A 16,693-nucleotide genomic window follows, 5' to 3' on the forward strand; every position below is an offset into this window, starting at 1 on the left:
AATACGGATATGGTACGGGGAACATTCCTGGTATAATCGTCATACCATTGTTACAGTTTACCCACACTCAGACACGGAAATAAAGATATAAACGGTTTTATTGCGGGCGACGAACAAGCTGAACCGTGAAAAATGCCGGCTTTTATGCGATGCAGCGTGTATTTTTCTGGTGCGTTTTTGGCCTCGCCCGCGCGTTTTTGGCGAAACCGACGTCGATGCTGGAACTGTCGATTGCTCACCTCGCCGGCGTCAAAATTTCGACGTGTCGGATTTTTTGCGTCACTTGGGTGAACGACAGGCAATTAAGGGGCCCGATAACGTTACATACGCGACATTTGCACGGTGTTTCGTTTCACTGTAAACCGAGGCTAATGGAGCTGTTTGAACGGTTGAGCTCACTGATAACTTTTCCTTGGAAATTTTCCTTCGAAGCTTCAGAAAATGAGTGGAATGATAATATAATAAACTGCTACGTCGAAGGTTAAGGATTTTACTATGTATTATCATTAAAAATTCACAGAGCAGAGGCGTATAACCTTTGTCAAAATCAGCTGATTGTTGGTTACCGTGGAACACACAAAGCATTTCTGAGAAAGTTATAGTCTTATCACTCTAATCTAACGTCGGGAAGAACATTTTTTTCAAAAACATGCACAAAACACAATACTCGACCAACGCAGCAGGCGAATTAATGGAGGGAAAAGCTTGTGTGCCCTACGGCAACGAACGCTTAGCTGATTTTGACAAGTCATTAGAGTTCCCTATTCATCTCGAACAAATTGATGTGAATTTATTTGAGTTTTGTCTTCAGAAGAACTCAAACTCTTAGAATATATGCAGGGCGCATTTTTGATTCCTACAAATATTTTAACAGTAGATTCTTGGGATCAGAAGAAACACTTTTCCCTTATATCATTTTTCTCGATTCGGTCCTGATAAAAATATATAGCCATTTGAAGTTTTCCTAATGAGGTGTGCCACCCCTGGAAGAACAAAATTACCTTCAGAATAACTAGTTAAATCTGTGACACTACACATCTGTGGATCTTATAGACAGAGTTGTATTCAGGCAAAGTACTCGATCTTTCAAATTTCACAGGTACTTTTTGAACATCAAATTACTCGAAAACTGCGCATTATACGAGAAAATATGGAGAATACTTTTATTTTACAAAACGTTCAAATATTCATTAGATAGCGCCCAACTTAGTTTCAAGAGTTAGGTTAGGTTAGGTTCTTCGAATTTTTGGTATTTTTATGGTACCTGATGGTCATAATGAGAAAACTGATAGACGTGGGTTATATCTTGTGTTCGAAAAAGATTAATCAAATGAATGAAAAACTGTATTCCGAAATTCATTTCATTCGATAAAACCGTTTGTGGAGTAGACCGGTAGAACTAAAAATAACATTTTTCTATGTTTTTCAACAGCCTGTATCTTTCAAACCGAGCCGATTCGGAAAAAATGGTAAGGAAATAAGTGTTTCTTTTGATCTCAAGAATCTACTGTTGAAATATTTGTAGGAGTCGACTTGTATATAGATTCTTGAGGTCAAAAAAAAGGCTTTTTTCCCATTCGGTCTAAATAAAAAAAATACAGCCATTTCAAATTTTCATATAGAGCTTTGCCACCCCTGGAAATCTGATACTGAAGCTTTCCAAGTATTAAATATACCATTTTAAACTTCAAAATGAGCTACAATACAGGGCGATTACCGCGATCGCCTATTAGACGTTTGTGGATAACTGATGATAAGTTTGTGCTGAAATTTGCATGTTGGAGTTTTCGACAATGATCCATCCCTGCAATTTCGAAAACGTTGACTCCCAATTCTGCAGGGGCTAGGAGGCTATCTTCTCAACTAAATGGTTGAAAAGAGATGAAAAAATTGAATATAGTATCGTATTCCCAGTGAATAGTGCACGTGTAGAAAATTTTTATAATTTTTAGATGTTTTCGAAAAAAGAAGAAGTTATGGCACTTTTTCTAAATTGATAAAATATCAAAATTTCGTTATATCTTCAAGAAAATTACCTCCCTTGCAGATTTCTTTGTTTCTTACCATTTATGAGTGAATGGAACAAACTTATAAGGTTGTGTAGCGTCTTTTCGGTTAGTTTAACAATTAATTCCTTTTAAGTTTGCCGTGACAAGAGCGTTTGACTTGACAGGAAAAATTAACGAATTCAGGAGAGTAAAAGCGCGTTTTTTATGGCCCTTATACTTTCTAGTGTCCTGTACATGTGTTTCACTTTGTGCATGTGTAATTTTTTTTCTGGATACGTGAGATATTGGGATATTAGATATGTCATGAAACAAGGTTGTTTACAAATCGAACGGCAACACGGATCTCATTCATTTATTTTGTTGTTTCATAGGGTGACTTGGGACAATGCCGAATAGATAGAAGCGGCGCATTGGCAGCAGGAAATATGCCGATTTTTCGCAGGATATTATTATTTGCATTATTTCCACGAAGAAATCACCTAAGAATGAAAGAAATCAAAGTTCCCTTGTTTTGTTTAGTTTTTTTACATTTGAGTTGCAATATAGATATTTACTTTCGCTGTGATAGGGGCTTATCATTAAATTTCCTTACCGAATTTCAACTATATAATCACAAATTCTATTTTTTCAAAACTGTACACCGTCCCTAGTCACCTATTTCATTTGTGAGTTGAGAAATCAAGGGATTTTAACTTGTGTCCCAAGCCTCCCAACTCGGTGGGGGACAAGTATATTTCATTTTTTTTTAAATTTACATCCGAATTCTGAAGTATGGTATATATCCTAATCAATAGTTTGAGTCATTAAGCATATTTGAACCTCTTTCCCACATGAAAATAGGTCACCGTTTTTGGAATATGACAAGTTGAATTTCAAAATCGTCCCAAGGCACCCGAATCTACGGTATATCATGAAACGGTTTCCACAAATGGGAAAATCGGGCCCAGGACTCCTTTCAACGTTTCTCCCTACTAGTCTAGAAGTACCAGAAACATCCAGAATTTGGGATAACTTGTAGAAGGTTATTTTCCCATTCAAGATCGCTCTGTAATCGCTGGCATTGGACATCATGTCTTAGTGTTGAATTCTCTAAAGAGTTCTAAATGTAAACTTTTCGTTTCCAGATGAGTGTGGTGGAAGCGGCGGTGAGGCAGACAGCGACGAAGACATTGTGACAGAGTACCAAGTGGCTTCCGTTGTCGCCGGTGGTATGCGACCTGGCAGCGGGCAGGGTGGCCACGGCCCTCTGCCCACTATCAGCGTGACACCCCATTCGCCCGCGAACAAAACCTACCCCGTGCTAGAGGACAGCCTGAGGCAGGTGAGGGACCTCTCCGAGACCGTACACCAGATGCGACATCAGTCCGCGTCACAAAGTGAGTATGTTTCCGGTTTCGAAGCTCTTTCCAGGAGTGGTGACTGCACTGGAGTCATTAAAATTCCCGATTAAAAGTCAAATTACAGAATGAGAGATACTAAGCTGGAAACTATTATATCTACACCTTCAGTTTGGCGTCATAAAAGTTGCTTCAAAAGTCTCATACGAGGATATATTGAAAAATTCTTAAGCCTTGTCCAGACTATGTAACAAAACATTTTATTAACAAAGTTATGCAATAAATGTGTTATACAACTTTGTTATATAACTTGTTATAAAATAGCAGAGACATCCAGACTATGTAGCAAAATAAAACTAAACAAAAGTTCTCATCTGGAAGCAGTGCCATCTGTAGTATTGAAAATGTCCTCAAACGAAGAGGATGTCATTTTGGCAGCAGCAGCTTGCGTGATTTTATGTAGACGACGAGTGAAATCTAAACGGAGATTTTGGGTAAGGCCAACGTTGAGAGCTAGAGGAACATATAGTAGAACAATTCTTTTGAAGGATCTAGCAATATATGACATAGAGTTTAATAACACAAGTGTGGACAAGTTGCGGCGTGTTATATAACAAAGTTATATTACTTTCTTTGATCTTTACCCACACCCAACGGATAACATAAAATTTGCTATATAGCAAGAAAAATGTTGAATAGCATTGTGTTTTATAACTTTTTCACTCGAATTTCTTTAACAAGTTGTATAACTTTGCTATATAACATGTTTTGTTACATAGTCTGGACTCGGCTTTAGCCTACCATAGAACCAAACAAAATTTCAATGTCAAAATATTTTATTACTCAACATTATTCTCCTCTTAATTGGATACATTTATTACAGCGAACCTGCAACGTCTCTAGACCTTTAAAAAAAAAGTTCATTCTTGCTCTGCAAACCAGACCTCCACAGCTTTCATTACTTCCTCGTTGGAAGAAAATTTACGACCTTTTATAATTTTTTTCAGTTGAGGAAAGAGATGAAAGTTGAATGGAGCCAAATCTGGTCAAAAAGGGTGGTATTCTAGTAATACAAACCCTAAATCACCAATTTTTTTCATGGCAACATGAGATTTGTGTGCAGGGGCGTTGTCCTGCAAAAACAAAACACCTTTGGATAGCTTTCCGCGTCTTTTCTCTACAATTTTTTTCCGTAGAGTGGTCAGTAACGTCGAATAGTAATCTCCGGCTGTTGTTCTACCCTTATCCAAAAAATCAATCATGATTACTCCATGGCAATCCCAAAAAACTGAAGCAAGAACTTTTCCGGCAGATTTTTGGACACGAAACTTCTTCAGTCTTGGAGAACCAGAGTGTCGCCATTCCATCGATTGTTGCTTTGTTTCTGGATCGTAGAAATGTACCCAAGTCTCATTCATAGTAACCATTCGGTTTGAGAAGTCCACATCGTTTTCAAATCGAGCACAGATCGAACGCGATGCTTCTACCCTTGCACGCTTTTGGTCAACATTCAGACATTTGGGGATCCATTTTGCAGCAATTTTTCTCATGTCCAAATTGACGTGAACTATATGATGAACGCGTTCTTAGAAATATTCAGTGCTTCAGATATTCGTTTTAGCCCAATTCGACGGTCTGATAAAATCATGTTATGAACTGCATCGATATTTTCAGGGACTGACACAGAAACTGGCCTTCCCGATCGGTCATCATCTTCAATGGAAAATTTACCTCTTTTGAAGCTTGCAGTCCAATTTTTCGCGGTCTCATACGAAGCACATTGATCACCAAGGGTATTAAGCATATCTTCGTAAATCTGCTTACCTCTTAACTCTTTTAAATACAGGTACTTGATGATGGCTCGATACTCCAATTATTCGATTTCCACATTTCGGTGAACATCTTCTTTCTTTTAATTTATTGCGTAACTCTGGTTTACTTTTTTCATCTCAAACTTCACACTGACACTTCTAATGAATTATTGTTCGATGCTATGGTAACGCAATATTTTTTGTATGCATGGAACTAGTCTAGGCTAACTAGATATCAATACATCCTGGTAAAATCGCGTGTCTGTGTTGTTATTCAAGGGCGAAAAAATCGGTTTCTTTGGCTCCAACGAAGTTAACATATATCATCAAAGTTGTAGAGCATAAAATTTGCGACAGATTTCGTCCGAGACCTTTTTTTCATACGATCAACCGTTCTCGAGATAGAGGGCGGAGAGCGTAAAGCCCTTAAAAATACGTACAGTAATGCAAAAAAGGTCCAACGTGATACTTCGACACTGAATTCATGGGACAGTAAAATTCAATAGGCACGTTATCGAAATCGCAAACAAACTTTTCTCCGGGTTATTTGTATGCACGCCATTAACTCATTTTATTACCCAGTGGAATTTGATGAATGAATTCTTAGGGTGGCATGATCGCTCTTTAATTACGCCACTCGTTAAACCGTCGTAGTCATCTTATACGGATGGAAGAAAGCTCGTTTCTGGTTCGACACTCTGCGTTCTGGCCTTTATCGATGGCGTGAGTTTCGAATGTGAATTAGCGAGGGTTTTTTTTCGTGTTCTAGGTTCCGGCGTGCCTTCAATAAAAGCGATACCCGTGTCGGCTTTGAACCCGTTCCTCACGCAGGTGGCCAGACTTAGCGCCAGCTGCCCAGCCCTTAACGAAGTCATGACTGAACTGGAGACGTTGGGGGGATCCCTGGGCTCTTCCCCGATGCACCCGCCACTGAGCAGGAAGAATAGCGGTATGTTTTTGCATTTCTATGTTGTTGTGATGGTGCTGCAAGTTTTGGAGTCTGTGTAGGTATTTGTTGGTATGGAAATAGCGCACATTTGTGGGAAATTACTACGCTTTTTCAAATAGATTTGGAAATGAACCATTTTCCGAACGTTGCTTTAAAAAAAACGTTAAGTGGATCGTTATGAAAATGTGTCTATTTTTTTTTCGTTATTGAATGTAGATTATCTGCGGTATTACTGACTGGTATTGGTCTGTTCCGGATTTCCTGTGATATCACAAATGACGAAATATTATTTTCGTTTGAATTGATGCGGTCTACCAATAACACCAATTTGTTATTTATTTGTGGAACTCCCAAGATCATTTCTATGTAGTTCGAAAGAAAGGACAAGAACGGTTCTTGAGATATGATGGAGTTTAAAGAAATTCTAATAGATAAGGATTCTGTGAAATGCTTATTTGGGTGGTTTAATACAGCATACATTATCCGAAAGTGAAAAGACCCAGGAGAACAGAAGTTCCGAGATTATCAAGTTCCTAAAATTATAATCAAAGATTATAGAGAAGGAAGATGGGAAACGACCCTACTAATCTAGTACTAAAAACCGACTACACTTTGGGCCTGTGTTTCACATACTGAGAAATTAGATGGCGCTGAAATCGTAATGTCAAACAGTAAAATTACAGTTGTCTGCTTTGTAATTTAAGGGCGCGAAATTCGAATTTTATTCCTTGTATTGGATTCGAATATCGACTTAGTCGAGACCAGAAAAAAACATCCTGAGCGACAAAACAGTACCAGGGCTTTGTTTCGTGATCAGGATGTTTTTTTTATGTAAACATTGTTTTGAATCAATTAATATTAATGAAATACTCTGTTAGATTTGCTATATTTTTATTAGAAATTAATAAAAAAAATATGACAGAATTGAAGATTTTACAGGGTATACTTAAAGGTGAGGTTTTTTTGACATGTACAACTGGTGAGAATAATTGTGTCGAAATTCTCACCTTTGAAAACACCTGTATACAAATAATACAGCTTTGAATAAAGGATACAAAAGTACATATTGAATATTATATATCAAAGTTCTTATTTCCATGCAATAAATTTTTTTGAGGCAATAGAATTTGTTGAATTTGTACAATCTTTATCAGAAATCTAAATGAACAAATAATCGATATAGGTACCATATATTTTGCATTCCAAAGAGATGATTGTTAATTTCACTTTTCGGATCTTTCTATCACTTCTGGGGAAAGACTTGGAAGTACTCTACAGAGTGTGGGAACTTCTTTCAGGTACACTCGAAAGAATATCTGAAAAAGGGGAAGTTCTTGTAATCTACTTTCATAATAAAACGATTAATTCAATATATTACATAAATTTTCTCATATATAAGATGATAATTCATTCAATTATTTTTGTCACAGATATCTAGGATGACTTACCATCAGTATTTGTCGTAACACTTTCAATCTGCTTGCTTTCCATTTAATGTGACCCCTCCATGAACAGAATGCTTCCTGCATATAAAAAGGATATGCATTCAATATATGATAAATGAGTGATGAATTCAGTTATGCATTGCAGATATCTAGGAAGACTTACCATCAGTATTCGATGTATCAGTTTCAAACTGCTCGCCCTCCATCGCATGTGGTTCCTTTGGTGGCCCTTTCATGCATGGGATGCTTCCTGCATGCAGCAACTTGCGTGGATGAAAAGATTCAAATTGAATTTAAGTAAAATGCAAAGATTATAGAACCTAACTCTATAATCTTCGGTAGAATGTTCACTGCACATGGTGTAGCTTTTACTCAAGTCAATGTCTTGACGCCCGGAAAATTCTATCCACTTCAGAACACTGAAAATAAAAATCAATCAACATCCGAGTCACATGGTACGAGTTTCAATACTTACGATTCCATTTTCTTTGGTAAATTCAAAAAACTTATATTCGGAGAATCCCAAACGGCAGTTTCAACAGTTCTTCACCATACAATATTTTCCATACGACATTTTGAGCAAAATCTTTGATTTTGAAGTTTATATACTCAAATTTCAAATAACATTGAAATAAGGTGACTAGAACGAGCGAGTTGAACGAGCGGTACGAAAATCAAAACGTAAACAAAACGGCCATGTTGAAATATCTCCATGACATGCCAAATGGCCCTTGAATAAATATTTTAACCAGTCTTAGTATTTTAATACACAACGGAACCACCAGGCGGCGCTCACGCAAGTGTAGTCGCTTCGTTTCCCATCTTCCTTCTCTATAATCTTTGATTATAATAAGCATTTTACTATAATGGTCCTCTTACTTCTCTTCGTCTTCTGAGCCCTTGTGGCTCATTGTTTATCCCATTGACTCACACCCTGGGACACGCTGACAAAAATGCCACAAGTCGATAAGGAGCATTCGCTTTCACCACCAATAGTGGGTGCTTTGTTTATTAGATGTGATGCCCTTATCTCGGTAAGGTTACTGAAGGCGAACATAACATGTTCAACAGTTTCATCAGTGCTCCTGCACCATAACCAGAAAAAGCTGAGCCAGAAAACCCCTCGCTCAGCCAGTATGTCTACCTTCTCGTTTCCAGAAACCTCAGCGTCTGTCTGACACCAAATAACTTTCAAAACGTTACCGAAGCCCAGCTTACTACTGCAGAGCAGTCCTTTCACAGGAGGATAGACTGGTTGAAACCAGCTCCCACAATCCTTACACCAGTCCCTGTGAAAGGATCTCGGTTCACCAGTAAGACTTTGAGGCACAAGAAGCCTGTTTGATGTGGACCATGGATCTTTATGAGGAACAATTACTCTAGGGTTCGTCAAATCACAAATCCCTCATGTAGATAGGATGCATAGCATCATACACCATTTATGGGCCCTCCAGTGCCCTCTAAGCAGACCACTATCACTATTACACCTATTACCAGACTCTAAGAGCTGTCTTCGTTGCTACCTCCGTCACTGAAAGTTATATAGAGGTTAAATCTAGCAGACACTTCATCGCTGCTGTAGGGTTAGATCTCAGAGCGAACGTAATGACATTTATCCATAATAATGCGGTTACAGTTCTTTTCCATGGAAATAGATCTCACTACCGCAATATGCTGTCGTTCTATGTGTGGTTAGAAGCCCTTTTGCTCACCAAGTAGCCTCCCAGTAAACCAAAAGATTACATTAGCCTTATTCGATTGGGTCTCAATGTTCCACATTGGTTTATGGTCCAATATCACACCAAGATATCAGACATCATAGGATAGAGTGAGCCCAAACCTAAACAAACTAGGAAACTTCATATTACTGGGCACCATCCAATCAAAACTACGCGTCTGAGCTGCTTGAAAGGTTTTTCAGACTATTGAAAATTTAAGTTAAGTTTTGAATTACATGAATAATTTTTTTTGACACATTTTCATAGGACCTGGGCAAACCAGCAACAATTATTGTTCATGAAAACAAAGCTATAAATATTTAAAAAAAAATTACTTATGTTAGCTTATAAAACCTTATGTGTATGTTATCTGTTAAGTCGTACAATGATTATTGAAGTGGAAAAAGTCTAAAAAATTAATTTCTCCCCTTTTGCCAATTAAGGTGCCCAAGATTGGCTCCGACAGCCAGACGCTAACAGACAAAGAAGAAGGTCTTGGACTGCTCTCGAAGATCTTCGGGAGGGAAGAGAGAAGGTTAAGCAGAGAAGACAGAGGAGGTGAATTCACGTCCCTAATTCAATAGAAATAATACAGTGATAAATATACTGGGAGTCCCAACCAAAACGTGATGTCCTCTATAACTAACCAGTCACAAAATTCCTCAAAATTTTCTATCGTCAAGTAGAAGTTTTCTCGTGAATTTTGTCTAACCAGTTGAAATATGAGGAGTGTTTTAGTTAGGACACCCTGTATATTTTAGCAGATATATTCCAGATACACCAATACAAATCACATTATCCTTTATTCTTCCTTAGCGTTTCGCTCAGTAGTATGGAATCTGAAGCAGACGAGTCTATATGGGAGAATGTGGACAATATAGATGGCAGTACTGTTCGCCTTCTTGGGCCCGAGAGGCCAATTCCCATCAGACATCGGGTAAACAGGACCTCTGGAGGAGGGGCAAGTACTCATTCACTGAATGAAGCGGACTTACAGGTGAGATTTGCAGAAATGCAGATTTTTTAATATTCATCTTACCTAGCAACGTGTTTATTTTATTATTTTTGTTCTGTCGTTCATTTCTTCAACTAATCACAAATAATTATGGGTATTGGAAAGCTCGAAAAGTTTTTTTTTTAGGGATATATAACGAGATTTCATGCTCCTACTGATAAGGATGGGAATATTATCTGTTGTACAAACATAAATGTGTGAAAAAAGATCAATAAATGTGGGTAGGAATCCGATTTTATCGCTGTTGAAACCCCATTATTACAATAATAACTCATTGGTTATCTGCTGCTGGCTCATGATACCACCACGAGTTGTATAAACCACGACACGGTTTAATATTCACCCACCTATACTATGCTGATAGGGAAACAGCTGCTTCATTGTAGTGAAAATCGTTTAACTTTGTCTTATTAGTTCAACTGGTTCAACATCTCTTGAAAAAAAACTATCGTATATTACTCCAACTCTTTCTCCATGGAAAGACGGGTGTATATCCTTAGAACTTGACATTTTTGAGAGTTTGGGGCAAAAACTACAGTTTATACCTTCGAATTAAAAACTAAAACCCACGACACGTGTTTTGCTATCACAGTAGCATCTTCAGGTGGGCGAATCTCTGTCTGTGGTGGTAACCATGAAGTTTGATCACTTTATCCAACGATTGTGGACAAATATATATTTCTACTCATGTTTCAACGGTCGTATGACATCTTTAGTCCTTTTCAAAATGGCTGTGAGCTTGGAACAAACTACATTTGTAGTTTATATTTTTCTTAAAAGATTTTGGACACAATGTTCTTTTCCCACAATGAAATATTAACCCCTCATGTGTTTTCAGAACGACTTCAACAAGGTGAAAGCCAAGAGGGAAGCGGAACAACTGAGGTTGTCGCCTCAGAGGCTGCCTCTGCAAAAATCCATTTCGACACCATCAATAATAGCCGCGGGGGACCTTGTCGTCGAGCCGACCCTTGTGGGTGCCCAGCCGACGCTTCCTATGTAAGTCCCGCTTGTTTGAGAATGATCTTGCGTGTGTGAGTGAATAGTATGCTCTTTTGCGTCGAGTTTGAGGAACGCATTCTGCCACGCTGCTTGTAAATATCACTTGGAGCACGATAGCACCCTTTAAACTTTCTTAGAAACCGACATTTAAGATGAGGATGAGGCAGTTTTGAATTTAGTCTTGATTAGGTTGGTGTCGCACATTGGTCCAAGATATAAGTATTTCGTTTGTTAAGGGAAAGCAGTTTGGAATTGTAAGAATTGGGATAAGACGAAGACATATCATCACGTTTAAGTCAACAATTCTGGGTAGCTAATTAAAATTTTCATAATGATTGCATTCCCTAGAAGGTTAACCTTAATTTCACATCAAAATAGGGGAAATCTAGTAGTGGCGTTTCCATTCTGATTTGTATCCAGATCGCTTAAAATGAATCATGATGCCATAAATAGGACAACTCATGATTTTTGGTTAGATTTCGTGATATGAAGTAGAGTAAAATTATTATTATCGAGTCGTGTAATTGTTTGATCAAATGGTTGATACTGTTTTCAATGGTACCTATCCTATTGTAGCTTTCGTTGCTGTTGTTTTTCATCTTTGTCTAGTTATGTTACACCGACCTTAGCGTATTCTGATTATCATGGGTTTGATAGACCGCTCTTCAAAAGTGAAGGATATTTTCAATCTCACGTTTAATGATTTCCTCTTCAGTCTGCATTTCATTTTCAATAAGACCAAACGCTTTTACGCAATTAAATTTGGAACTTTCCTTAGCCCGAGGAGAGTTTTAACCGACAGCTATACCAACAACCCTTGGTATGGCTCAGGCTGGTCAACAACGAATCCGAGTTATCAATTGACTCAATGTTATCCATAGTGTGATATCATGTTCACTCTCACGTTAGTTTGCCGTCCAAGACTCAGAGATCCTAGACTATGTGCTACAACGCCAACAGAAGACCGTTTTTTAACGCTCTAGGTGAGAAGACAGCCTCTCAGGACTTGAATAATGTTAAGTCAACGTCTTCGAGATGCCAAAACACTTCAGTTTTCCTAAATGCAGTCAGAAGACGTCTCCATAAGTCAATCCTAACATCGAGCACGCTTTGGATCAATTACAAGCTTCTAAGCAGGCAAAAGGTCTCTAGATCTCTTGCCTCCAATTTTTCAATAAATTGAGCAAGATATTCTCAATTATCTTAGTGGAAAGCTTTCAGAGAAAACGTTTTTACAGCAAATATTACTATATATTTTTGAAATTTTCGGAATTTCGGTTTTTCATAAATTTTCAAATGTTGTTTTCCTGTGAATAGATTAATTTTTGGAGATCCCAGTATTCTAACCGGAAAAACTCTACTTACATATACATAGATCGAAAGGAAATTGCATTTTTCTGAAGAGGAAACAAATCAATTCGATATCTTTGACTTTTGAAAAGCAGTTCGTTTTATGTTGTTTTATTTTGTATATTTTGGTGTAGTGCATGTGCTTAGCTTGTTGTATAGGGCCCGACCTAGCTGCACAGAGAGCGAGACAGAGGAAGAGAGCGTCCAATTGGTGAGGGCTTCGTACAATTCGCATATCATACACAAGTGAGTATCTTACACGCCTATGCCTGTCTTGCACCATTTTATTAATTTTTCTTTTATTTGTATCATATTGTCTTATCTCGGGTACAGATACAGAACAAGATGGTCTATACATTTTAATGTAGTAGAAACTGAAAAATTTTTTATACGAAGAGAGAGTTCAACTCCTGAAATATATGCGCAAGTCGATGATTCATCCCGTTTAAATTGAAGGCGATATTTGAATGGCGGTAGTATATGTATAAACACTTGAACATTAAGCACCCAGGTTAGGAAGTTTACAACCTTCACCCAGAACAATTTTTACTTTGTCCCTCGTGAAGATTATTAATGTACAGAAGTAGAAGTTTGCTAGGGAAATAATAAGAAAAAATATGCATTTGTATGTGAACATGTTTATGCATAACTGTAGTATTTGCCAAATTGGTGAAGGTAGGATAATTGCAAGAATTTAAAAATCTCAGAGCGCATGGCACCCTTTTCATGAATGAAATAATATTTGAAATCCCCTTCTGGGAAAATGCACTGCGTTTTTCTTGATAACGGGATGAAATTATCGTGTTTAAACAAGGAGCTTACTTGATTCCATCCTAAGGAATCATCAACGTGGCGTCTGCTGTAACAAAATAATATCCCTCGTCCAAAGTTATGCCGTCCCCCTCAAATAATCAATTTTTCTTATATTTCGTGGTTGTCAGAAGAAACACAAAAGTCTCTTAAAAACAACAAAGATTATGGTGAGATTACATTTTCTGTGAGCTTTTTAACGAGCCCACGTGTGATATATGTTTCCATTTGAAGGTTGTATGAGGTTAAGGCGTTGAAGAAAAACACTCAATTTTGCCTCAAAGTTAGGGTGATTGAAAAAATAAGTTGACGGGTATCGGCGTTTTCATTTTGAGTTATTGGTGAGAGAACTATTAATTTCATTCCAGACTCATACCAACCATATATTTATTGGATATTCAATAAGGGAAACGTTTAAGAAAAGCTCCGTCCCGATCGTAGATAGTAACGGGAGAAGTTCCCAACAATAAATCTACCCGAAAAGTTCGTGATTCATGAACAAAGAAACTTATGTGCACAAAATCCGTGATACGACTCTTAACGACGAACGAAGGGCGTCGATACAGAAAGCTCTCGCTCTGCGAATTTGATCCTGGAGAACATCTAATACACTTACGCCAGTGAATCTATTCAGCGAGATGAATCCCCTCCCCCGACCGTTTCGTCGCATTTATCAGATGGAATTTTCCTCTCAAGAGGACTTTCACACGTGTTTTAATACCGAATCGAAGGCTGATTGATTGATAATCAAGCGCAGACAGTTTGGCTGCGGAAAAGTGGTTTCTGGGATGGGGCTTTCGGATGATTTGAAGCTGTCAGATTGCGCGGGGAGATATTGGACCGTTGCAGCGACTTGTTGATCTTTCCTCGATGTATGATGATGAATTCATGAAGACGTTGGTTTAATATTCAGATGCTGCTTTTTTCATATGTTTGCCCTCTCCGAAAAAGGGAAACCTGTCACTCTGAACGAAAGTTTGCATCCTGTTTACTCTCATCAGTCTCATTTTAAACTGCTGAGATTATACTCCGACAATTTTTCTGAAAAATTAAAGAAGAATCAACTGTGAGGATATCTATAGAGTTGGTATGCCAAGGCAAGCCAGAACAGTACTAGGAAAACCCTCGATAGTTAGCCTGATTGGAGCTATGAGCAAGTTCCCAACTAGTTCATTGGAGATCATTACAACAGATCACACACCTTTTCATATTGTGATAGATTGATTGGTAAGGGGAGTCCCCAATCCCAGCACTCAAAGAAAATACCATCAAATGGTACAAAAGCCTATAATTTAATTGGAATGAATAGTTTGCATATCCCAACACGATTTTTTGTGGGTATGCAGTTACTGAGACCTAAGAAAGGGTCCAATCTAATGGGTATATGGCTTTCACGTGATAACAATATTACAAAATTCAAGGTGAATTCTGAATATCATGGAATAGGGATAACAATATTTTTAATAAAATCATATTCATCCTTCTAAAAATGACCATTTTGACTCAATTAATCCCAAAATAGTCTCCATTTGGGTACAATGAGCAGAGATCAATAGAGGAACCCTCTAAAGAGGGACCGGTGGCATGGGGGTGTCCCGCCTCTGTGTTTGCACAGTTAAGTGCCAGATTAATGTATTCTGATCTGTAAACCCCTCATAATTGTCCTCTTGAACTCGACTAACGCCGTAACATCTTTAGGTTTATAAAAATAAACCTCGAATCCAAATTTCGAACTTAATATCCCTCAGATTGCTATCTAGTTATCGCTCTGCTTAAAATTCCATCTCCCTAACGCCCTAAATTTCCATTTTACATAAAAATTCCAGACGGGTACAACAGGAAACACCAATTTTTTCACTTTTCCGTTCCCATCGATGAATTCCTGAAACGTACTTGACATTTTTCAATTTTCTAGAGTGGGCTACGACAGGCACTCGGAGAAAAGGAGGAAGAGAGGAAGTCTATTCTTCAGGAAGAAGAAGGTTCGTAGTTCGATCACGTGCCTCGCTTGGATCACATTGAGAAAGCTGTTTTTATTTTCAGGATAAGAGCAAGAAACTGCACCAGTGGGTGTCTGCGTGCTACGGCTCGTCCCAAGTATGTGATTCATGCAATAAGGAACTCAGCAATAAACCGGCCCTGTATTGCGAATGTAAGTTAGGTTTGTTTGTTATGTACCTCATAATACAATACAAATAACCAATGGTCGGTTTTATCGAATTCTCATTGATTTTTTCGTCGCTGAAGAACAAAATGTTAACTTTCAACTGGGTATCCTCACAATTGCTAACGTAACGTCTTAACAACAAAGTGTTACACACATAAGGAAAAATTATTTAATTTTCATCTTGAAAAATCATCCTGGTTTTAGGTTGTGGAACAACTGTCCACCAAAACACATGCAAAGATAATATAGTAGAATGTACGAAACCGAAAGGAATGAAGGTAAGTGAAATTTCCGACGTTTTTGTCTTTGAATAACCCTTTCTTTAGTCTTCAGGAAAATTAGGAGCGTTTTCAGTGACTCTTCCCAACAATAAAAACTCTATGTCTAAACGAGGATCAGGAACTCTTCCTGGGATGTACAACTCGTCCAGGTTGGTAAAATTATATTTTTTAAACATTTTCTGGGGAAAAACCGTACCTGTGAAAATTGAAATTTCCAATTCCAATTTTTGCATTATTTTTTTGCTGACAGGAATGCTAACCGAAAATTCACTATCAACATTGGGTGTTGAGTTTATCGACTCAATGTTACCAATCACCTTAATATTTTAAGGACCTCAGATGAATGAAGATAAAAACACAAACTTGGATTCAAGATTCAAAGAAAAATTTTAAAAAATCGTTAATTAGGGTTTATTCGGCTTATTCCATGTATAGAAAGAGCCAAAATGATGGAAAATGCCCAATAAACCATGCTACAAATTTTCTGTCATCAATTATCTCAACAATTAGAATTCATGCAAAATTCCATCTCCATCATGTTTTCGAAGAATTGTTCGATTATGAAATTCATTCCAATTCCGAATTTTGAGAATTTTTAAAATAATTTTTTGCACATCATTAAATGCACGTTTTTCGATTTTTATGCACTGATTTAGCATTTTCGAATATCGGTTAAGAGGAATATATAGTTTTAATTGTTGTCATGCCCAAAAGAGCATGTGATGACAATGAAATGCATGTTTATTTTTCCTCCATAAAGAATTTACACATTCCTGTTTCGAGATACTTGCGCAGAGTT

At 37.7% G+C, this 16,693-nt stretch overlaps 1 protein-coding gene across 7 annotated transcripts in view; it reads left to right on the top strand.

The window, feature by feature from the left end:
- LOC123306454 (rho guanine nucleotide exchange factor 18) overlaps positions 1–16,693 on the top strand; it is a 58,721-nt gene that overhangs the window by 35,062 nt on the left and 6,966 nt on the right. For 5 of the 7 annotated variants that reach the window (XM_044888469.1, XM_044888467.1, XM_044888470.1 and 2 more), the window contains 10 exons: positions 3,134–3,385; positions 5,927–6,106; positions 9,713–9,827; positions 10,086–10,266; positions 11,123–11,283; positions 12,784–12,882; positions 15,362–15,428; positions 15,490–15,598; positions 15,818–15,891; positions 15,940–16,043. In XM_044888469.1, the coding sequence (XP_044744404.1) occupies positions 3,220–3,385; positions 5,927–6,106; positions 9,713–9,827; positions 10,086–10,266; positions 11,123–11,283; positions 12,784–12,882; positions 15,362–15,428; positions 15,490–15,598; positions 15,818–15,891; positions 15,940–16,043 (1,256 nt within the window). In that variant the 5' untranslated portion in view covers positions 3,134–3,219. The remainder of the gene's footprint in view (positions 1–3,133; positions 3,386–5,926; positions 6,107–9,712; positions 9,828–10,085; positions 10,267–11,122; positions 11,284–12,783; positions 12,883–15,361; positions 15,429–15,489; positions 15,599–15,817; positions 15,892–15,939; positions 16,044–16,693) is intronic. The other 2 variants (XM_044888466.1, XM_044888468.1) reach the window with 2 other exon arrangements.

The sequence above is a fragment of the Coccinella septempunctata genome, chromosome 2 (genome assembly GCF_907165205.1).
Source record: "Coccinella septempunctata chromosome 2, icCocSept1.1, whole genome shotgun sequence".
Taxonomy (NCBI): Eukaryota; Metazoa; Arthropoda; class Insecta; order Coleoptera; family Coccinellidae; genus Coccinella; species Coccinella septempunctata.